This window comes from Plecotus auritus (genome assembly GCF_963455305.1).
Source record: "Plecotus auritus genome assembly, chromosome: 6".
Classification (NCBI taxonomy): Eukaryota; Metazoa; Chordata; class Mammalia; order Chiroptera; family Vespertilionidae; genus Plecotus; species Plecotus auritus.
In genome coordinates, this window is record NC_137773.1 from 79,327,617 (window position 1) to 79,351,852 (window position 24,236).

General features: G+C 37.7%; 1 protein-coding gene across 3 annotated transcripts in view; it reads right to left on the minus strand.

Moving 5' to 3' along the window:
- MSRA (methionine sulfoxide reductase A) overlaps positions 1-24,236 on the minus strand; it is a 411,741-nt gene that overhangs the window by 195,283 nt on the left and 192,222 nt on the right. For all 3 annotated transcript variants that reach the window (XM_080676194.1, XM_080676195.1, XM_080676196.1), the window contains exon 3: positions 821-940. In XM_080676194.1, coding sequence (XP_080532320.1) covers positions 821-940 — 120 coding nt within the window. The remainder of the gene's footprint in view (positions 1-820; positions 941-24,236) is intronic.

Sequence of the window (24,236 nt, forward strand, 5' to 3'; positions counted from 1 at the left end):
ACAGGCAGCAGGCAGAATTTAGCCTTTAAGTCAGAGTTTGCCAATTCCTTCTTTATAGCCTGGCTTTTAATATTTTTCCCTCAAGAAAACATGTCTGGTATATGACACATTTGTCCCATGTGGTAAACTGTTCTAGGCATGGTCACAATTTCTTCACCATCTCCCTGTACACATGCCTTGGGGAGACCCTCTCACAAAGACCCTGGGCTAGACCATATGACTTGTTTTGGCTAATGAGACAATAATAAATGTAACATCAAAAGAGACTTGAAAGTACTAGCAAAATGGGGCTTGTCCTCTCTTGCTGGTCCTGAGTCCATCACCATGTGAATTAGCCCAGGCCAGCCTGCCAAAGACACATGGTCCATCATCCCCATTATCCCAGCCAATAGGAAACATTAACTGACAGCCAGCATCAGTTGCCAGACATATAAATGAAGCCATCCTAACCCACTAGCCCCAGGCAACCCACCAGTTGACTGAAGTCCCATGAGTGAGTTTAGATGAGACCAGCAGAAGAGCTGCCCAGCTGAGCAAAGCCTAAACTGCTGAACTACAGAAGCATAAGCTAATACATGGTTGTTTTAATTATTACATTTTTTGGGTTATTCTGCAGCAAAAGCTAAATTATACATTCCATAGGAAGTTTATTATCTCCTAAAAGTAAAAAGTGAGTCAACAAATCTACATACAGAAATGAGGAATAGAAGACTGAGGAAGCTCACAAAAAATGTATTTCCATTTTTAAGATCCTATCACCTGCCAGCAGGGACAAGCCCTTCCTTGTTCCTCCTCATATGCTGGAGCAAATTCTTCCTACCTGAGCAGACTTCTTGGTAAGTCGGATTGGAAGTGTAACCTCCTGCATAGCCAACTTGAGTTGAATATACTCCTTTCAGGGTCCAAAATTTCCTCTCTGCTCCCCAGAAACAGCCCATTCCTAAGAAAAACATAAGATACTGATTAGTCCTTTATCAAGAACTAGAAGCCCAGTGCATGAATTCGTGCACCTGTGGGGTCCTGCTGGCCCACCCCAATCGGGGCCGATCGGGATGGGCTGGCCTGGGGGAGGGGCCATGGGTGGTTGGCCAGCTGGCCCCGCCCCCCTGGTCGAACTCCTGGTCGGTCAAACTCCCGCCCAAGGGGATAATTTGCATGTTTTATTATATAGGACTAGAGGCCCAGAGCATGGATTCATGCACCAGTGGGGTCCCTCAGCCTGGCCTGCACCCTCTCGCAATCCGGGACCCTTCAGGGAATGTTGGACTGCCAATTTTGGCCCGATCCCTGCAGGCCAGGCTGAGGGACCCCACCGGTGCACAAATCTGTGCACCGGGCCTCTAGTATGCATATAAGATCTTTGGTTAATCTCTTCTAGCCCTCCCCCCACCCCCTTCCCTCTGAGATTCATTAGTCTGTTCTATGTTTGCATGCCTATGTGTTGAGCATCTGCCCCCTGGTAGTCAGTGCATGTCATAGCTACTGGTCGAACGATCAAACAGTTGATTAGACTTTAGATAGATAGATAGATAGATAGATAGATAGATAGATAGATAGATAGATAGATAAATAGATAGATAGATAGATAGATTTCACATATGTGCTCAGTTTTTTAATTTTTTTAAAGTCATAAACCTTTATGTGATAGATCACTGCTCCCCAAAAAGAACAGTTTCCAGAATTCTACTACTGAGTGTAATGAATGAGGGAAAAGAGAGAGCAGAAATGCAGGAAAGGTAGGAACAAAAACAAAGAAACTCACAAAAATAGCATTGCCATCAACTAGCAAACATGGTGCTCAAACCAGTAGATACTGGATTCCTTTGAACATATGAAAACTAAGTCCCATCTCTCATGAATGCACATACACACATCGAAAATGATAACTTATATTTTCCTGGGCTCCGAAGAGTCCTCATTTTCTACCATGAGTTTCTAACTGTGCACAACAGGTATCTGTGGCCAATTTCTAGATGTAAACAAGATGCCTACCTCACTCCAGTTTTATATGGCATTATTAAGTCATATATAATTAAGATCTTGGTTGGAACAACAGTTGGCAAATTAATATATGCCTCCTACTATGATCACTAGATTTGTTAGATTTGATGACAGAGCTGAAAGAAAAAATAGATGGAAGTTTACTGAAGTTCTTGACAATTGTTAATATTCTACTTTAAATATTCAAAGCAACAATAACCAAAAAGCAATGTGCATAGCATTACATATTACACAAAAATATATTTGCTCAAATGTGATGGGAAATATACTAACCAAAAATAAGTTAACAGTTAAAATATACAATAGAGCCAAATGATGAAATTTAATGCATTAAAAAAATTACTGTAGTAATAACAATGCAACATGGAAATATGTATATACTTATGTCATTATTGCCTAAAGCTAAATTTACAAAGAAAAAACAGTTATGTGCATGTTTTTATTACAACTATGAATATATTCACACCAAAGTAGACTAGGAAAAAATACAGTTATAACCATAATTGTATTACAGTGATGAGAATATAGAAATTTTTTTTCTTTTCAGCTTTTCTGTAACTGAGTCATATTACTTTAAAAATGAAAAATGAATACATTTTTAAAAGGAAAGCAAAAAATTCAAAGGAAAACATAAGCATATGCATTATTTGAGTTATACAGTGCTACATACCAGGCTCCTGTTTGCAAAGGAAATGTCTGCTGCTAGTAGATATAACTAAATATTTACTGAGTATTTATAAAAATTGAGTATCCTCAAGTCTCTGGAATAAGGATTCACTATTAATTTTACTTCATTGCATTCCTGACATGTGGAAATTATGTTAGTCATGGTTCTCAAGAGAAACAGAACCAATAGGAGATAGATGATAGATAGATAGATAGATAGATAGATAGATAGATAGATAGATAGATAGATAGATATAGAAGATAGATGATAGATAGAGATTTATTATGAGAAATTGGCTCCCACAATTATGGAGGATGAGAGGTTGCCCAGCTGTAGTCTGAAAGCTGGAGACCTAGGCTAGGAAGCCGATACTATAATTTGTCCAAACTCAAAGGCCTGTTAACCAGGAGCACTAATGTTCAAGGGCAGGAGAAAATGGATGTCCCAGCTCAAACAGAGGGAGTGAATTCACCCCTCCTTTGCCATTGTGTTCTATCCAGGCCCTCAATGGATTGAATAATGCCACCCATATTGGTGAGGGAGGTGTCCTTTACTCAGTGTACCAATTCAAATGCTAATCTCTCCCGGAAACAGCCTCACAGACACACCCCAAAATGAAGTTTTATCTGGGCATCCCTTAGCCAGCTCAAGATAGCACATAAAATTAACCATCACAGGAACAACGATGATAGGAAATCTCTGGAGAAGAATGGGTAGAAAGTGCTCTGGACAGCATTATTGAGCATAAAAAGCCATAGATGCATCCAGGAGTTGTACAATTTTCCAAGCTGAAGGCACCCTGGCCCCTGAAGTTCAGAAGTCTTCAGTGTGATTTGAATAAAATATTTCCATATTGCACAATAACTAACAAAGAGCACTGCAAGTATTCTACACACAGATATATGACTGGCTATTTTAGCAGCCTGCCTACCCTGACCATTGTTCCTCTGTCCTCAGTATTTCTTGCAAATTTGGAGCTAGATCCAGGGGCTTTATCAGACTCAGATTTCATCCTCTGCCAAAATTATAGGTGGTACTATGTTCTTTTTTTTATTTTACATTTTTTCCAGCTTTATTAGATATAACTGACCTGGGGCATTGTGTAAGTTTAAGGCATACAATGCGACAATTTGACACACATATATATTGTGAAGTTGTTATAATAAAGTTAGTTAACACATCCATCAACTCACATAATTACATTCTTTATAGTGAGAACATTTAAGATCTACTGTCTTAGCAACTTTCAAGAACAAAGGACAGCATTATTAACTATAGTCACCATGCTAAATATTAGATCTCCAGGACTTATCCATCTTATACTGGAAGTTTTTACCCTTTGACCAACATCTTCCCATTTCCCCCACCTCTAAGCCCCTGACAATCACCATTCTAATTTCTATTTCTATGAATTTGACTTTTATTTTAGATACCAATATAAGTGAGATCATAGAGTATTTGTCTTTTTTCTGTCTGAATTATTGATATTTTAAGAGAGAGTGAAAGAGAAGGGGAAAGACAAAGAGAGAAACATCAATGTGAGAGAGACACATCAATTGGTTGCCTCCTTCATGTGCCCGGACTGCGGCCAGATATCTCTTCAAGATAGTGATTTCATTTCCTTTGGATATATACGCAGATGTGGAATTGCTTGATCATATGGTAATTCTATGTTTAATTTTTTAATAACTTCCATACTGTTTTCTATAGTGCCTATACCAATTTACATTCTCACCAATTAGGGTTCCCTTTTCTCCACATCTTTACCAGCACTTGTTATCTTTCGTCTTTTTGGATTTAGCCATTCTAACAGGTGTGAGGTGATATGTCACTGTGGTTTTGACTTTGCATTTCCCTGATGATTAGTGATGTTGAACATCTTTTCATGTATGTCTTCTTTGGAAAAGTCTATTTGGGTCCTCTGCCCACTTTTAATCAAATATTTGGAAGTTTTAATGGTTTGCAAATATTTTCTCCATATCATTGCCTCTTCATTCTGTGGACTGTTTCTGTCACTGTGCAGATGCTTGTTTGTTTGATATAATCCCACTTGTTTATTTTTACTTTGTTTGTTTGTGCTTTTGGTATCATAGCTAAAATATCATTGCCAAAGCTAATGTCAAGGAGCTTTTCCTCTACATTTTCTTCTAGTTGTATCATTTCAGGTCTTATGTTCAAGTCTTCAATCTATTTCAAATTATTTTTTATAATAGCCATTTTTTTATATCATTTATTTGAAAGTCTACCTTTCCCCATTGAGTATTTTTCACTCAACTGTCAGTTGTCATTTGTCATATATGTGTGGGTTTATTTCTGGCCTCTCTATTCTATTCCATTGGTCTATGTGTCTGCTTTTATGGCAGTGCTATCCTGTTTCGATTACTATAGCTTTGTAGTATAATTTGAAGTCAGGAAGTGTGATGTTTCCAGTTTTGCTCTTCTTTCTTAAAATTACTTTGGCTCTTCAGGGTCTTTTTTGGTTCCACACAAATTTTAGAAATTTTTTTTCTATTTCTGTGAAAACTGACATTGCAATTTTGGTACTGGGTTTGATATGGGATTGCACTAAGTCTATAGAAGACTTTGGATAACATAGGCATTTAAACAATATTAATCCTTTCAATCCATGAACATGGAATATCATCCCACTTATTTGTGTCTTCTTCAACTTCTTTCATTAATATCTTATAGCTTTCAGTGTACAGATTTTTCACTTGGGTAAATTTATTCCTAAATATTTTATTGTTTTTATGCTATTATGAGTGGGAATGTTTTCTTTATTTCTCCTTCAGATATTTCATTGTTACTATATAGAAATGCTATTGATTTTCATATGTTGATTTTATACCCTGCAACTGAATTCATTGATTAGTTCTAACAATTTTTTATGAACTCTTTAGGATTTTATTTTATTTATTTTTTACAGAGAGGAAGGGTGAGGGATAGAGAGTTAGAAACATCGATGAGAAAGAAACATCGATCAGCTGCCTCCTGCACACCCCCTACTGGAAATGTGCCCGCAACCAAGGTACATGCCCTTGACCGGAATCGAACCAGGGACCCTTTAGTCCGCAGGCTGATGCTCTATCTGCTGAGCCAAACCGGTTAGGGCTCTTTAGGATTTTCTATACATAAGATCATGTCATCTGCAAACAAAGACAATTTTACTTCTTCCTTTATGATATTATGCTTTGTATTTCTTTTTCTTGCCTAATTAGTCTGGCTAGGACTTCCAGTATAATGTTAAATAGGAATGTTGAGGGTAAGCACTCTTGTCTTGTTTCTGATCTGAACAGAAAAGCTTTCAGTGTTTCACCATTGAGTATGATGCTAGCTATGGGTCTGTCATATATGACCTTTATTATGTTGAGGTATAGTTCCTCTATGCCTTCTAAAATTTGTTGAAAGCTTTTACCATGAAAGGATAGTCAGTATTGGCAAATGCTTTTTCTGCATCTACTGAGATTCATGCAATTTTTATCCTTCATTATATTAATGTGGTATATCACATTTATTGATAAGCATCCTTGCATCCCACTTGATCATGGTATATGATCTTTTTAATGTACTACTGAATTTGGTGGGAATCCCTGCCTCATCCTAACATTAGTGAGAATGCTCCAATAAGTATGAGACTTGTTGCATGTTTTGACAGATATCTTTTCTCAGACAAAGAAAGTGTCCCTCCATTTCTAATTTATAAAAAGCTTTTTATCATGCATGAGTTTTGAGTTTTAAAATGCATGCATTCTTTTGAGATGATTATATGTTTCCCTGTTTAATCTCTTACAGAAGTATATTACATTTATAGATTTTTCTGAACCACATTACAGTAAAACTTACCTACTAATGCATTTTAATATTGAAAAATTACTTTTGCTAACATTTTATTTTTAAAGTTTCCACTTATCTTCATAAGAAAGATTTGTCATGATTTTATGTCCTTGAACTATCTTGGCCAGAATTAGTATCAAGGTTATATTGGCCTCATGAAATAAATTGGCTTTTTCCCCTCCTATGTAACATTAGAAAAGAATTATTCATTCCTTGAAGTTACAATAAAACTTTTTGAACCACCTTGTGTCTTTGGAGAGGAGAAGGGAGGGACTAAGGGTGACTTTAATTGCTGCACTGTTTTTTATTTATTCAAGTTTTCCTAATTCTATTTCTGTTTATGAGGTTTATATAACAGAACTAACCTTGGCTCTCATTGATCCTCTTTTTGGTTTCTATTTCTGCTCCTTTTTTGATAGTATCTTGGAGTGCACTTTACTTTTAGTCTGTTGTTTTCCTACCTTCTTGATATAAATACTTAGCTTATTTATTTTTAAGTGTTCTTGTTTTCTGATAAATGTACTTCAGTACACATTTACCTCTAAATTTTTGCTTAGATAGATCTCACATATTTAGATATGTAGTATTTTTCTTGTCATTCTTTAGCAAATATTTTATAATTTTCATGTTATTTCCTTTTTAACCCATTAATTATTTAAGGTTGTACATTTTAATTTTTAATCATATGGCCTGTTTTTTATACTATCTTTTCATTTTGATGCAATTATATTATATTGTGCTTAGAGGGTATGGTCTTCATTATGTTCTTTTTAAAATCTGTTGAGATTTCAGAAGGTACCAGACCCTGATGGGGTGAATTCTATTTCATGAGGTCAGCCCCCACAGAGTAGCTCAGACACTATGGTAATGGCCAGTCCTCACAGCCTGCCAGCATGAGGGTCATCCCAAAATATGGACATGCCAACTACAATAAAGACTCAACTACAATAGGAGAACTCACATAACCCACACTAGAAACACACCTGGAGCACCCAGCTCAGGTGATCAGGGAGACTACACCACTGGGCCCTACATAAGACCATCCTACCAACACTGGGAGACATAGCAGATCTACCTGAGAAACAAACAAAGAGAGGCAGCCAAAATAGGATACAAAAAAACAAAAACCATGCCCCAAATAAAAGAACAGAAGAAATCTCCAGAAAAAAAGAACTTAATGAAATGGAGGCAAGCAATCTACCAGATACAGATTTAAAAACAATGATTATAAGGATGCTCAAGGAAATTAGAGAAAGATGAACTCAGTTATAACTTTAACCAAGAAGTAGTAAGCATTAAATTAGAGACTATTAAAAAAGAACCATTCAGAAATTAAGAATACAATAACTGAAATGAAGAATATAGTACACTGAAAAAAACAATAGCAAAACATATGAAGCAGAGAATTAAATCAACAATTTGAAAGACAAGGTAGCAGAAAACACCAAATCAAAACAGAAAAAAAAAGAATTTCATAAAATGAGGATAGTTTAAGGGACTTCTGGGACAAATTTATGCTTAACAAAATCCATATCTTAGGGGTACCACAAGGAGATAAGGAAGCACAAAGGATTAAGAACCTATTTGAATAACTAATTACTGAAAACTTCCCTAACCTGGTGAAGGAAAAAAAACACAGTTCAGGAAGTGCAGAGTACCAAACAAGACAAACCCAAAGAAGCCCATATAAAGCAGAAATAAAAAAATAGAGTCTAAAATAAAAACAATACAAAAGGTCCATGAAACCAAGAGCTGGTTCATTGAAAAGATAAACAATACTGATAAACCTTTAACCAGACTCATCAAGAAAAAAAGAGATGATCCAAATAAATAAAATCAGAAGTGAAAGAGGAGAAATAACAGCTGACACCACAGAAATACGTACGATTATAAGAAAATATTAGAATAATTAATTGTATGGCAACAAATTGAATAATATAGATGAAATGGATAAATTCCTAGAAACATACGATCTTCCAAAACTGAATCAAGAAGAAAGAGAAAATCTAAACAGATTGATTTCAGCCAACAAAATCAAAGCAGAAATTTAAAAAAACTCCCAAAATCAACAATCCTGGATAATATAACTGCACAGATAAATTTTACCAAATAGTTAAAAAAGAATTAACACCGCCAAAGCCGGTTTGGCTCAGTGGACAGAGCGTCAGCCTGCGGACTGAGGGGTCCCAGGTTCGATTCCGGTCAAGGGCATGTAACTTGGTTGCGGGCACATCCCCAGTGGGAGGTGTGCAGGAGGCGGCTGATCGATGTTTCTCTCTCATCGATGTTTCTGACTATCTATCCCTCTTCCTTCCTCTCTGTAAAAAATCAATAAAATATATTAAAAAAAAAAAAAGAATTAACACCTATCCTTTTCAAACTATTCTAAAAAATTCAAGAGCAAGAAAGAATCCCAATCTCATTTTAGGAGGCCAGCATTATCTTGATTCCAAAACCAGATAAAAACATTGCAAAGAAAGGCAAGTATAGGCCAATACCCTTAATAAATATAGATGCTAAAATCCTTAACAAAATATTAGCAAATCGAATTCAGCAATACATTAAAAAATCATATACCATGATCAAGTGAAATTTATTCCTGAAATACAAGTTTTATTCAATATCCACAGATCAATTAATGTGATGCACCATATAAACAAAATGAAGGATAAAAATCATATGACCATATAAATTGATGCAGAAAAAAACATTTGACAAAATCCAGCACCCATTTATGATGAAAAAAACCAAAACTCTCAGTATACTGGGAATAGAGGAAAGATAACTCAACAAAATAAAGGCCATAAATGACAAACCTATGGCTAACAACATACTCAACAGGGAAAAACTGAAAGTGTTTTCCTTAAGATGAGGAATAAGACAGGGATGTCTACTTTCACCACTCTTATTTAACAGTACTGGAAGTCCTAGCCTTAGCAATCAGACAAGAAGAAAAAATGCTTTTTCTGCATCTACTGAGATTCGTGCATTCAAATTGGAAAGGAAGAAGTAAAACTGTCTTTATTTGCAGATTACATAATATTGTATATAGAGAACCCTAAAGATTTCGCCAAAAAAAAAAAAATACTGCTAGAACTGATAAATGAATTCAATAAAGTAGCATGACACAAAATAAATATTCAAAAACCAATAATATTTTTACACCAATAATGAACTATCAGAGAGAAAAACTAAGAAAACAATCACAATTACAATTGTATCCAAGTGTGTGTGTGTGTGTGTGTGTGTGTGTGTGTGTGTGTGTGTATATATATATATATATATATATATATATATATATATATATATAGGGCCCAATTGGTTAGAGTGTCATCCTGTACACTGAAAGGTCATGGGTTTAATTCCTGGTTGGGGAACATACCTAGTTTGCAGTTTCAGTCCCCAGTTGAGGCGCCTATGAGAGGTGAGAGGCAGCCAGTCAATGTCTTTCTGTCTCTCTGTCTCTCTCTCTTTCTCATTCTCTCTGAAATCAATGAATATGTCCTCGGGTGAGAATTGGGGTGGGGGGAGAGAAAGAAATTTAATCAAAGAGGTAAAAGACCCATCTACTGAAGAAAAAAAATAAAGATGCAAATAAATAAAGCATATACCATGCTCATAAATGAAAAACATTAACATAATTAAAATGTCCATACTATCCAAAGCAATCCATAGACTCAAAGCAATTCCTATCAAAATACCAACGGCATTTTTCACATAACTGGAACAAATAATACAAAAATTGATATGGAATCACAAAGATCCCAAAAAGCCACAGCAATCTTGAGAAAGAACGAAGTTGGAGATATCATGCTACTTGATATCAAACTATACACAATACAATATACAGATGATGTATTACAGAATTGTGTACCTGAAAACTATATAATTTTATTAACCAATGTCTGGCATAAAAAAACAGACACTTAGCTCATCGAAGCAGAATAGAGAGCCCAGATATAAATCCATGCCTATATACGGTCAATTAAAATATGAGAAAAGAGACATATGCTAAGTGAAATTAGTCAGAGAAAGACAAATATTTCATTTACATGTGGAATCTAAAGAACAAAATGAACGAAAAAAAAATAGAAACAGATTCATAGCTGTAGAGAACAGAATGGTGCTGCTAGTGGGGAAGTGGAATGGGGGGCTGGCTGAAAAAGGTAAGGAGATTAAGAAGTACAAATGGGTGGTTACAAAATAGTCATGCAGATACAAAGTACAGCATGGGGAATATAGTCAATAATATTGTAATAACTGGAGGTGGAAACCAAGATGGCAGCATAGGTAAACACCTAAACTGCTGTCTTGCACAACAATTTCAAAACTACAACTAAAACACAAAACAGACATCATCCAGAACCACAGGAAGGCTGGCTGAGTGGAAATTCTACAACTAGAAGGAAAGAGAAAAGCACACTGAGACTCAGAGGAGCTGCAGGAGGCAGAGGTACTGAGGCACACGCACGGAGAGGACTGGCAACTGAGTGCAAAACTAGTTTTCTCAAACGGGAGGGAGACAAAAGCACCCAAATGCGCTGAACTCCAGTTCGGGGCGAGACACTGGGGACCCAGACTCATACGGGTGAAACTGGACTGTTAGGAAAGAGAAAAGCACACTGAGACTCAGAGAAAGTGCGGAAGGCAGAGGTACTGAGGCGTGCGCGGAGTGGGCGGGCAATTGAGTACGCGGCTGGCTTTCTCAAGGGGGAAGGAGACAAAAGCTCCTGACTGCAATGAACTCCAGTTCTGGGTGAGACTCTGAGGACCCAGACTCATTTGGGGAGAAACTGGACTGTCTGGCAGCAGGCAGAACTCGAGGGCGGCTTTCTCTCAGAGGTGTTTACAGTGATTACCATGCGACACTGAGACACAGGGGCCTATTAGGGCAGGGCTGACAGAAAAACAATGCTGTCTGCTCCGCCCTGAGACTCCGCCCCATCCAAGCTGAGCACAGAGGCTTTTGCAAGTCTTGTCTCATAAGGGTGTCTCCAGCACAGAAATTCTCCCAGCGTAGACACAGCTGATCCTCACAGCCAATTAGCCTGGAGGTCAATTCCCCCCAGTGATACCAACAACAATCAAGGCTTAACCAAAACAAGACTGTGCACACAGCCCACAAAGGGGTACACCAAGAGTGTCCACCTCAGGTAACTGGGGAGGCTGAGCCACTGGGCCCTATAGTACACCTAGCACACAAAGCCACTCTATTAACACAGGGAAGCAGCCAAAATACGGAGACAAAGAAACAGATCACAAATGAAAGAATGGAGGTAACCAAATGACTGGATATAAAGTTCAAAAACATGGTTATAAGGTTTTTCAAGAATTTTCTGGAAAAGGCCGATAAATTTAGCGAGACCCTCGAGGATATGAAAAAGGACCAACTAGAAATTAAACATACACTGACTGAAATAAAAAATATTATACAGAGATCTAACAGCAGACTACAGGATCGCAAGAATCAAGTCAAAGATTTGAAATACAAAGAAGCAAAAAACACTCAACCAGAAAAGCAAAAAGAAAAAAGAATCCAAAAATATGAAGATAGTGTAAGGAGCCTCTGGGACAACTTCAAGCGTACCAACGTCAGAATTATGGGGGTGCCAGAAGAAGAGAGAGAGCAAGATACTGAAAACCTATTTGAAGAAATAATGACCGAAAACTTCCCCCACCTGGTGAAAGAAATAGACTTACAAGTCCAGGGAGCACAGAGAATCCCAAACAAAAGGAATCCAAAGAGGACCACACCAAGACACAACATAATTAAAATGCCAAGAGCAAAAGACAAAGAGAGAATATTAAAAGCAGCAAGAGAAAAACAGTTAGTTACCTACAAGGTAGCACCCATACGACTATCAGCTGATTTCTCAACAGAAACTATGCAGGCCAGATGGGAGTGGCAAGAAATATTCAAAGTGATGAATAGCAAGAACCTACAACCAGGATTACTCTACCCAGAAAAGCTATCATTCAGAATTGAAGGTCGGATAAAGAGCTTCACAGATAAGAAAAAGCTAAAGGAGTTCATCACCACCAAACCAGTATTATATGAAATGCTGAAAGGTATTTTTTAAGGAGAGGAAGAAGAAGAAAATGTAAAGATAAAAATTATGAACAACAAATGTATATCTATCAACAAGTGAATCTAAAAATCAAGTGAATGGCTGACAGCAGCTGCCGTATATCTAAATCCAGTCTAGCACCAGGAATGCTCAGGGCCTACTCAAGAAGGCAAATAATCCTTTCCACTAATATTTACAGGGTAAACTAAGATTGTTGGTAGAGTTAAATTTGACAGTAAAATAATAATCAAGTTTTCAGATTAATTTAAATAGGCTAATTGAAATAAGTGAATATTCAAGAAAATTTAATTGTACTGGACAAAAAGCTGTTCCTAAAGTAGTAACTAAATTCCTGAACATGCAAAGAACCTAAAGCAGTCACATTTTTGTGCAAAAAATTAAAATTTAAAGTTACCAAGACTGCATTATAAAATTTACAAAAGCCTCCATTAATCAAAAAAGGTGGGATAGTAGGGTAATATCATGTAAGGAAAAATATCCTATAAGTAAATTACATCTAGAAAATTTTTACTTTACAAAATTAATTTTCATTTATAATGCTAACAGCAAGACACCCATGAAAAACACACATGGTGTCTAAATAAGACGAAGGAAAATCGTTTGGGCAAAAATAAAAAGGATCCCAAATCAATTATATATTAAAGATCCCTTTATTAACTTTTGGTCGAGAATATGTTTGTATATTTTCAGAAAACAACTCCAAGACCATGTGGATTCCTGCAACAGAGAGGAATTGACAGGTCTGCTCCAACCACGAAGACAAGAGGAGAAACAGTCCAGAGATGAAAGACGCTGACAACACCTTGCCACGCTAGCAGTCAGCAGCTGTGCATCGCAGCAGGTTGCCTAGAACCAAACCAGAGAAGGTTGGACCTGCATTGCCACCATGTACCCACCATCCAGATATCATTGCTGACATGTACACATAAGGAATTGTTTGACATTGAAATGGGGACTCAGAACTGTTGGACATTGAAATTGGGACTCAAACATTTTTTGTTATTATATGTTTATTTCTAGTCGGCAGAGGCAAGATTTTTTAAAGGAAAGAAATGGGGGAAAAATAGATACAGAGGCAAAGAAGCATTGAACAGACTTGTCAAACTACAGTGGGAAGACAGGGGAGGTGGAAGGGGGCTGTAAGAGATCAACCCAAGGACTTGTCCGCATGCATATAAGCATAACCAATGGATACAAGACACTGGGGGCGGGGGGCAGGTAAAGGCATGTACTGGGGGGGGTAGGTGAGGCCAGGGGGAGGTCAATGGGGAAAAAAAAGGAGACATACGTACTACTATTTGTAATACTTTAAACAATAAAAAATAAATAAATAAAATTTAAAAAATAAATAAAAATCAAGTGAATAAAAAAATCTGATGAACAGAATAAACTAGTGAATATAATAGAATCAGGGGCATAGAAAGGGAGTGGACTGACAATTCTCAGGGGGAAAGGGGTGTAGGGGGTGCGGGAAGAGACTGGACAAAAATCGTACACCTATGGGAGAACCAAAATGGCGGCGGAATAGAAAGACGTGTCTCGAACCTTGTCCCAGAGCAGATAGAAAGAACAGCTGAGGGTCGCACGGGGAGTGTCTGTTGGAGAGTTAAGGGACAGCTATACTCCAGGAGAAGGTGGGGGACTGCTGAACGGGGTTCCCCTGACCGGGCAGCCCCCACTGCTGCTGGGTTCCCTCTCGGAGCCACCAGCTGGAACACGGAGACCATGCCATCTTGAAGGGGAAAGTGGATGTTATTGGAAACCTGAAAATCTACAACTGCGGCACCCACCGAACAGCTGCGAACCCCAGAGCACCAGTCCCCAATTGGCGCAAACACGCGGATTTAGAGGAGCTCTACACTACACCATGGAAAGGTCAGATTTCGCCTGGGATAAGGTGAGGTCTCTGGTCCCGGTGGGACAGAGAAACGCGCGCACTGCGGGAGCTGGAGGACCGGAGGAAGTCTGAGCCTAGAAAAATCCGTGGCTGTTGGGGCTGGCGTGATCCGTGAATGTGGAAGGGGGTCCTCAGAGCTGCTAACAGAGGGGATCTCTAAAAAGCAACCCATTTTGATCTGACGCAGAAGGACAGCCTAAAAACTCTGGGAGTGTGCCAGCTGTTTGGACACAAGGGGGAAAAAGGGATTGCGCAGGCTTATGAGCAAACCTGGAGTTCGCACACTCGCACTTTCTCCTCTTTGAATCCTTATTTCTGATTACTGAGCCCAATACATAGGATCACCAGTTGGGGACACCCTAGGAGACTGCAGGGGAAAGTTGGTTTTCTGGAACCTGGGGATCAAAGCAGGGAGTGACCATCAGAGAACTAGCTCTGGGGCAGCCCACTCCCACAAACCGGTATTGAGTGCCACAGGGAAAGCAGGATCTAAAGCAAAGGCTAGAAAGGACCCATAGATCCGGAAGTCAACCCAGAAACACTGCCACCCAGGGGCTGAATCACAAATTAACTCTTGTGTAATCACAAATTAAGGAATACAAGAAAGACACACCGCCTGCTTAAAAATCAGGACTGGCTTACAACACTGAGGAGCAGTGGAACGCAGGGAACTGCAATACTGTCCTGACTGGGAAACAGGTGTGCCAAACAGAATAGAGGAAGTGAATGACCTTCACTACTGCACATTTTATTTTTATTTTTTATTTTTTTTATTTTTTAATTATTTTTTTTCTATTTCATTTTTTCTTAAGAAACTATTTTTTTCTTTTTCCCTCACTTGATTTTACCTTTTTAATTATTACATTTTTATTTTCAATCAGTATTATTACTACTACTATTTTACCTTTTTTTTTAAAAAAAAGTGTCATTTTATTTTCTCTTTATTTGACTTTGAGATTAGTTTTCTACATTCCATTTTCATCTTTCCTTTAGCATCATTCTACTCTATCTCAACTCTATCTTTATGCCATCACTCTCTTCCTAGCTTTTGCCCTTTTGTTGTCCTGTTTCTCTTACCCTTTTCCTGCCTTAGATTTTCCCTATTCTTTCTTTTTACCCCCTGTTAAAATTTCACCCTACTTATATATCTAATTTCCAATCCTCTGCTCCGAGTTCATACACACCTCTCTCTTTTTTGTATTCACTATCCAAAAATTGTTTTTCTCTCTGTACTTTTGTTGTTGTTTGCTCGAATGTTGATTATATCGTTTTTTTATGCTTATTTGTGAGAATCTTTTGCTTATTCTTTTTTGTTTTGTTTTCTTGTTTCCTTTGTTTTTGTTTGTTTTTTGCATCTGTTTTTCTTCGCCTCACTTGATATTAATTGTTGTTTGTAGTTTGTATTCATCTCCAGGTACTTGTTGCTGGCATTTACTGGGATTACTGGCTGTTCTATTGGAGTTTTCCCCCCATATATACAGTTTGTTCCCGTTTTCTTCTTATTCTCTTTCTTTTTTTTCTTACTTTTTTTTTCCTTTTCCCAATTTCATTTTGGCACTCCTTTCTTTTTTTTCCCTCTCTTCTTCTTTCTCTCCTATCCCTTAATTTGCCTTTCTCTGGTGGTGACCTTTATTTGGGATTATTAATATCGTGAATACATTTCTGTTCAGTGCCTTGTGTGTGGTACTTGGTTGTGCTGTATTCTGTGCCTTTAAATCAACACAGGAGAGAGAGAACTACATAACCAGACACCCAGAGAAGCAGAGACCATGGGGAGACAAAGAAACAGCCCACATATGAAAGAAAAGCAGGGATCACCAGAAAAGGAAGTAAACGAAATAGAGGCAAGCAACCTGCCAGAGAAAGAATTCAGAGAAAGGGTCATAAGGGGGCTGAAAAGAATGGAAGACAAATTTGACAATATGAGTAAGAACCAAGAGGAAATGAAGAAGAACCAAGAAGAAATGAAAAATGACATCGCTGATGTAAAGAACTCAAAAGAAAGCATCAAGAGTAGACTAGAAGAAGCAGAGGATTGCATCAGTGAGCTAGAAGACAAGGTAGGAAAAAATAGCCAAGTAGAGCAGCTTCTAGAAAAAAATAAAATAAAAAGCAGGAGGAGAGCCTAAGGGAACTTTGGGACAACAGGAAACAAAACAACACCCGCATAATAGGGGTTCCAGAAGGATGGGAAACGGAGCAAGGAATAGAAAACTTGTTTGAAGAAATAATGACAGAAAACTTCCCTGCTATAGGGAAGAAAAAACTCACACAAATCCAAGAAGCTCACAGAGTCCCAAGCAAAATGAACCCCAAGACACATCATAATTAAATTGGCGAAAACCAACGACAAAGTAAGAATTTTAAAAGTGGCCAGAGAAAGACAGAAAGTTACCTACAAAGGAACCCCCATCAGACTAGCAACTGATTTCTCAACAGAAACTCATCAGGCCAGAAGGGACTGGAATGAAATATACAAAGTCATGCAAAGGAAGGGTCAGAACCCAAGATACTGTACCCAGCAAGGCTATCAATCAAAATTGAAGGTGAAATCAGGAGCTTCACAGACAAAAAAGGACTAAGGGAATTTATTACGACCAAACCAGAGATGCAAGAAATGCTAAAAGGTCTGCTGTAAAAAAAAAAAAAAAAGAAGTAGGAAGCAAAGAAGGAACACAGGGGTAAAGAATAAAAATGATGACAAGTAAGTACCTATCAATAATAACTTTAAATGTAATGGATTAAATGCCCTGATCAAAAGACATAGGGTAACAGATTGGATTAGAAAGCACGACCCATATATCTGCTGTCTACAAGAAACCCACCTCAGAAAAAAAGATGCACACAGACTGAGGGTGAAGGGATGGAAAAAGGTTTTCCAGGCAAATGGAACTGAAAAAAAAGCTGGGGTAGCAATACTTATATCTGACAAGTTAGATCTCAAAGTGAAGGACATAACAAGAGATAAGGAAGGCCACTTCATAATACTAAAGGGAGCAATCCAACAAGAAGAAATAACTCTGGTAAACATATATGCACCCAATTCAGGGGCACCCAAATACATAAAAAAACTCCTGGAGTATATCAAAGGAGAAACTGACAGCAATACAATAATAGTAGGAGACTTTAATACCCCACTATAACCATTGGACAAATCCTCTAAACAAAAAATCAGCAAAGAAACATCAATCCTAAATGACTCACTAGACCAGATGGAATTGACATCTTCAGAACATTTCACCCCAAAGCCACAGAATATACATTCTTCTTAAGTGCACATGGTTCATTTTCAAAAATAGACCATATATTGGGCCATTAGCAAAGTCTCTTCAAATTCAAGAAGATAGAAATCATATCAAGCATCTTCTCAGATCACAGTGGCATAAAACTGGAAATCAACTACAATAAAAACAATCCAAAAAAATCAAACACATGGACACTAAACAGCATGCTATTAAATAATGACTGGGATACCAGAGAGATCAAGGAAGAAATAAAAAACATCATGGCAACAAATGACAATGAAAACACAACAATCCAAAATCTATGGGACACAGCGAAAGCAGTCTTGAGAGGGAAGTTCATAGCTCTACAAGCCTACTGCAAAAAACAAGAAACAATGGTAATAAATTACCTAACCCTACAACTCAAAGAGTTAGAAAGAGAGCAACAAGAAAAGCCCAGTGTAAGCAGAAGGAAGGAAATAATAAAGATCAGAGCAGAGATAAATGACATTGAAACCAAAACAACAATACAAAAGATCAACAAAACCAAGAGCTGGTTCTTTGAAAGGATAAAAAAGATTGATGAACCTCTAGCCAGGCTCACCAATAAGCAAAGAGAGAGGACCCAAATAAACAAAATCAGAACTGAAAGAGGTAAAATAACAACAGATCCCGCCAAAATACAAAGGATTGTTAAAAAATACTATGAACAACTCTCTTCCAACAAACTGGACAACCTGGAGGAAATGGACATATTCCTGGAAAAATATAACCTTCCAAAACTCAAACAGGAAGAATCTAAACATCTCAATAGGCCAATAACTATGGAAGAAATTGAAGCAGTCATCAAAAAGCTTCCAGCAAACAAAAGCCCGGGGCCAGATGGCTTCACAGGGGAGTTTTACCAAACATTCAAGGAAGAACTAAAACATATCCTCCTCAGACTATTCCAAAAAATTCAAGAGGAAGGAACACTTCTAGGCTCATTCTATGAAGCCAGCAATACCCTAATACCAAAACCAGATAAAGACAACACAATGAAAGAGAATTACAGGCCAATATCCCTCATGAACATAGATGCCAAAATCCTCAACAAAATTCTAGCATATCGGATCCAGCACTACATCAGAAAGATCATACACCATGACCAAGTAGGATTTATCCCAGGAATGCAAGGATGGTACCATATCCTCAAATCAATAAATGTGATACATCACATAAACAAATTGAGAGATAAAAATCACATAGTCATATCAATTGATGCAGAAAAAGCATTTGACAAAATCCAACACCCTTTCTTGATAAAAACTCTCAACAAAGTGGGAATAGAAGGATCATACCTCAACATAATAAAAGCTATATATGATAAACCCACAGCTAACATCATACTCAATGGGTAAAAACTAAAACCATTTCCCCAAAGAACAGGACCAAGACAGGGATGCCCACTCTCATCACTCCTGTTTGACATAGTACTGGAAGTATTAGCCATTGCAATTAGACAAGAAGAAGAAATAAAAGGCATCCAAATTGGAAATGAAGAAGTAAAGTTGTCCTTATTTGCAGATGACATGATATTGTACATAAAAAACCCGAAAGAATCCATCAAAAAACTAATAAACTTAATAAATGAATTCAGCAATGTAGCAGGATCCAAAATTAACGCCAAAAAATCTATGGCATTTCTATACACCAACAGTGAACTTACAGAAAGAGAGACTAAAAAAGCAATCCCATTTACCATCGCACCAAAACAAATTAAGATACCTAGAAATAAACTTAACTAAGGAGGTAAAAGACCTATACGTGGAAAACTACAGGACACTGAAAAAAGAGATAGAGGAAGACATAAACAGATGGAAGAACATACCATGTTCATGGATTGGTAGAATCAACATCATCAAAATGTCCATACTACCCAAAGCAATCTATATATTCAATGCACTTCCCATTAAAATACCAGCGGCATATTTCACAGACCTAGAACAAACCTTCAAAAAATTCATCTGGAATAAAAAGAGACCCCGAATAGCTGCAGCAATCATGAGAAAGAAGAACAAAGTAGGAGGGATCTCAATACCAGATATCAAGCTGTATTACAAAGCCACAGTTCTTAAAACAACCTGGTACTGGCACAAGAACAGACATATAGATCAATGGAATAGAATAGAGAACCCAGAAATCAACCCAAACCACTATGCCCAATTAATATTTGACAAAGGAGGCATGAACATACAATGGAGTCAAGACAGTCTATTCAACAAATGGTGCTGGGAAAACTGGACAGATACATGCAAAAAAATGAAACTAGATCACCAACTTTCACCATACACAAAAATAAACTCAAAATGGATAAAAGACTTAACCATAAGACGGGAAACCATAAAAATAATAGAGGAATCCACAGGCAGAAAAATCTCAGACATATGCCGAAGGAACTTCTTCACTGATACTGCCCCTAGGGCAATGGAAACTAAAGAGAAAATAAACAAATGGGACTATATGAAAATAAAAAGCTTTTGCACAGCAAAGGAAACCATCAATAAAACAACAAGAAAGCCCACTGCATGGGAGAACATATTTTCCAATGATATCAACAATAAGGGTTTAATCTCCAACATTTACAGAGAACTCATACAACTTAACAAAAAGAAGATAAACAACCCAATCAAAAAATGGGCAACTAAATAGACACTTTTTGAAAGAAGACAGAAGGAAGGCCAAGAGACATATGAAAACCTGCTCAAAGTCACTAATCATCAGAGAGATGCAAATCAAAACAACAATGCGGTACCATCTTACACCTGTCGGAATGGCTATCATCAACAAATCAACAAACGACAAGTGTTGGTGAGGATCCGGAGAAAAAGGAACTCTTTTGCACTGCTGGTGGGAATGCAGACTGGTGCAGCCACTGTGGAGAACAGTATGGAGTTTCCTCAAAAAACTAAAAATGGAACTCCCATTTGACCCAGTGATTTCACTTCTAGGATTATATCCCAAGAAACTAGAAACATGAATCAGAAAGGATATATGCACCCCTATGTTCACAGCAGCACAAATCACCATAGCTAAGATTTGGAAACAGCCTAAGTGCCCATCAGCAGATGAGTGGATTACAAAACTGTGGTATATCTACACAATGGAATACTACGCTGCAGTAAAAAAGAAGGAGTTCCTACCATTTGCAACAACATGGATGGAGTTGGAGAGTACTATGTTAAGTGAAATAAGCCAGGCAGAAAAAGATAAATATCACATGATCTCACTCATTTGTGGAATATAATGAACGGCATAGACTGATGAACAACAACAAAACCAGAGACTGAGAAACGTCAATCAGAACCTCAAACCTCAGGGAAGGAGGTGGTCAGTGGGAGTAAGGGGATGAGATCAACCAAGGGACTTGTGTGCATACATATGAGCCTAATCAATGGACACAGACAACAGGTGGGTGTGGCATGAGTGGGGGATGGGGGGTAATGGGGGAATAAGGACACATATGTATAAAAATAATAAAATAAAAAAATAATTTAAAAAAATCGTACACCTATGGATGAGGACAGTGGGGGTGGGGGGGGATAAGGGCAGAGGGTGGGGTGGGAACCGGGTGGAGGGGAGCTATGGGAGAAAAAAGAGGAACAATTGTAATAATCTGAACAATAAAGATTTATTAAATTTAAAAAAAAAAATTGTCCTAACCATAGCAAAAGAACATCCAAGTTGCAGGCCCAATTCTCTTGACCATCTGCGGAGTCGGTAGGGAAACATTTCTATTAATAAATTAATAATTCCCCTGTAAATTTGTTATTGTTACAAATGGTATTTTAATATCTTCCAAATAATAAAATCATTTTGAGTGTAAAAAATATATATATTGTATTAACTGTATGGTGCCAGGTGGGTTCTTGAAATATCAGGAGGAACACAGTTATGTGACTGTCTAACCACTATGCTATTTACCTGAAAGTAATGCAAAAGTAATATTGAATGTAAACTGTAATTGAAAAATAAAATAAATTTTTAAAAAATTGTTGCGAGACTTATCTGCCTCAGTACTCTGCACACACTGGCTAAGGCAACTTCTGTGGACTAGCACACTCTCCCTGTTAACTAGCATGTCCCATTCTCCAACTCTATCTGCTAAGGGTGTCACTGAAGAACAAACCCTCAGACAACAGATGGGGCAGGAAGAGCAGTCTGTCCTGTTAGAATGGAAACCAACAGGGAGGCCGAGCTTTCAAAAGAACATGTGCAGTCACCACATGTTCCTTCAACATTTTATCCAAACAGTTCCTCTCTTCCAGCTCTTTTCCCCACTTTTAGACTTTGCACAGAACACAGCCATGTTCACAGTCATTTCCAGGGCTATCTCACTATCAGATTCCAGAAAGTTAGGCAGGATAGCAGGAGTGACACAGCCACCCCACTCTTGAGATGGCATACTGCTTCCCCAACCCCTGTACAATTTCTGACAGTTCAAGGACACAAACTCATTTTGCCTCTTTCGCTTGCTCATAAGGTACACGTTTACTTTCCTTTTGACACTTTTAAAGCAGCCTTTTCTATATAGTTCAAACCATATATCATATCTTTGAAAAATGGTTCAACCTAGAGGCCTAACCCTTGACCATCCACTTGAAAAAGCTTCAGAAAGACACGTATTTTCCACTCCCTGCAGGGTATCCCCACCTGGAAGGCTCACTGACACCCTGAATTCATTATACCTAACACCTAATTGACCAATCGAGCCAGCATCTTTTGACGTCTCTGTTTTAACTGCATGGCATTTTCCTAGACTCTTAATAGGGAAGCTGGCCGTCACCTTGTACTTGTCTCAGTCTAAGCAGCTTCCTGGTGTCCACACTTTAAGAGCTCGTAGCTCCATTTTGAAAATGAGATGTATTTTAATAAACACTGCCTTTATATTTCTTCAAAGTGTGTGTATACATTTTGGAGGGACACCCTATATTCTCGCTCCCTTCCCTTTCCCACTGCCCTCATTCAGTAACTCCCCAGCTGGTTACTGCCTCTTCAGCTGTCATCTGCCTCAGCTGGCCCCTCACTGCCACCCTCTTTTACATCCCTTTCAGGTTGTTTTTTATCACATTCACTTTCAAACATGTCATTTGTCTTTTTAAAACCACAGAGAGATAATTTGCAAGAATCTTAAAAGCAACAACACCTTTTTACCCGAATCTAGTCTTTGTGGAAAGCACTTCTAAGGAAATATTTTTAATTGACAAATACTGATTTTTTTCAGAAATGTTTTAACAGCATTATTTATAATAAAAAATTTGAAATAACCTGAATATTTAATATTAAAGTATTTAATAAATGATGGTTTTTTGTAATAAAGTATTATACATCTATTTTTCTACGATTATTTAATTGCATAGAAAAATATTCAAAATATTATGTTAAGGGGAAAAAAGCAGGGTATTAAACTGTAGGATGAATTTGTTCTTATTTGGTTTAATGCATACACTTTGAAAAACAGACTCAAGAGGAATAAACTAAAATATGCATAGTGGTTATTATCTCTGAGTAAGATTAGCAGTGATTTTTATTTTATTCTTTACATTATTTTCAAATTCTAAAGAAGTATGTATTCCAATGGTCATAATAAAAAAGGAGTTGTTTTTTAAAAAAATATTTGTATAGAATGATTGACAGTCTGGAAGGAAAAGCAATGAAATGCTGGAATGATAGCTTCCTCTGGTTGTTCTCTTGGTATTTTTAAATAATTTCCAAATTTTCTCTGATGCACGAGTCATTTTTATAACCAACAAAATAAAGGTGGTTGTTAAAATTCTAACACCAATCCTCTACCCTCAGCCTAATGAACACTCGAACACTTGATCCCATTACCACCCTTCCTGACCTGCCTGTTGTCTGCATTCTCCGCCCCCGCCTCTGCCTTTGGAAATCCTGCCCATACACCCAGAATAACTTCAGAAATTACCATCTCCCTTAGGTCTTTTGAGAATGCCATTCAAATACAGAGTCTCTCTTCTTGGAACCCCAGAGCATTCCTGAGCCCTCTTAACTCCAGCCTTTACACAGCCTCCCCTGCGGAATTACTGTGGCTTCTGTGTGGTCACCTCCTCCCTACACCATGAACTAAAACATGGAGCCCACCCCTCAGACTTGGGTTTCTTTCTGTCACTTGGCAGGGCACCTTGCATGTATTAGGCTCTTCACGGAGGAAAGGTCTGTTGAATTGAACTGGATTTCTTTGAAAATTTAATGGGCCATCTTTCATAATTATAATGGGCTTTATAATGAAAGTACACCTAGAAACCATAATGCCAGTTTGTGGAGAGTTCAGATCTTCCTTTGAGGCTTCTAAAATGGAAACTTAGTGATTATATGCAGGGAGGAAAATATTTCACTTATCTCTCCTCTACCCAATCCCTGGATTGTAGATATGGATGCAGAAGTACTGAATGTTGTATACTTATACCAGGTCTATATCTCTGAAACCTATGTGGTCTCAGGGAAGCAACTTCAATTCTTTAAGC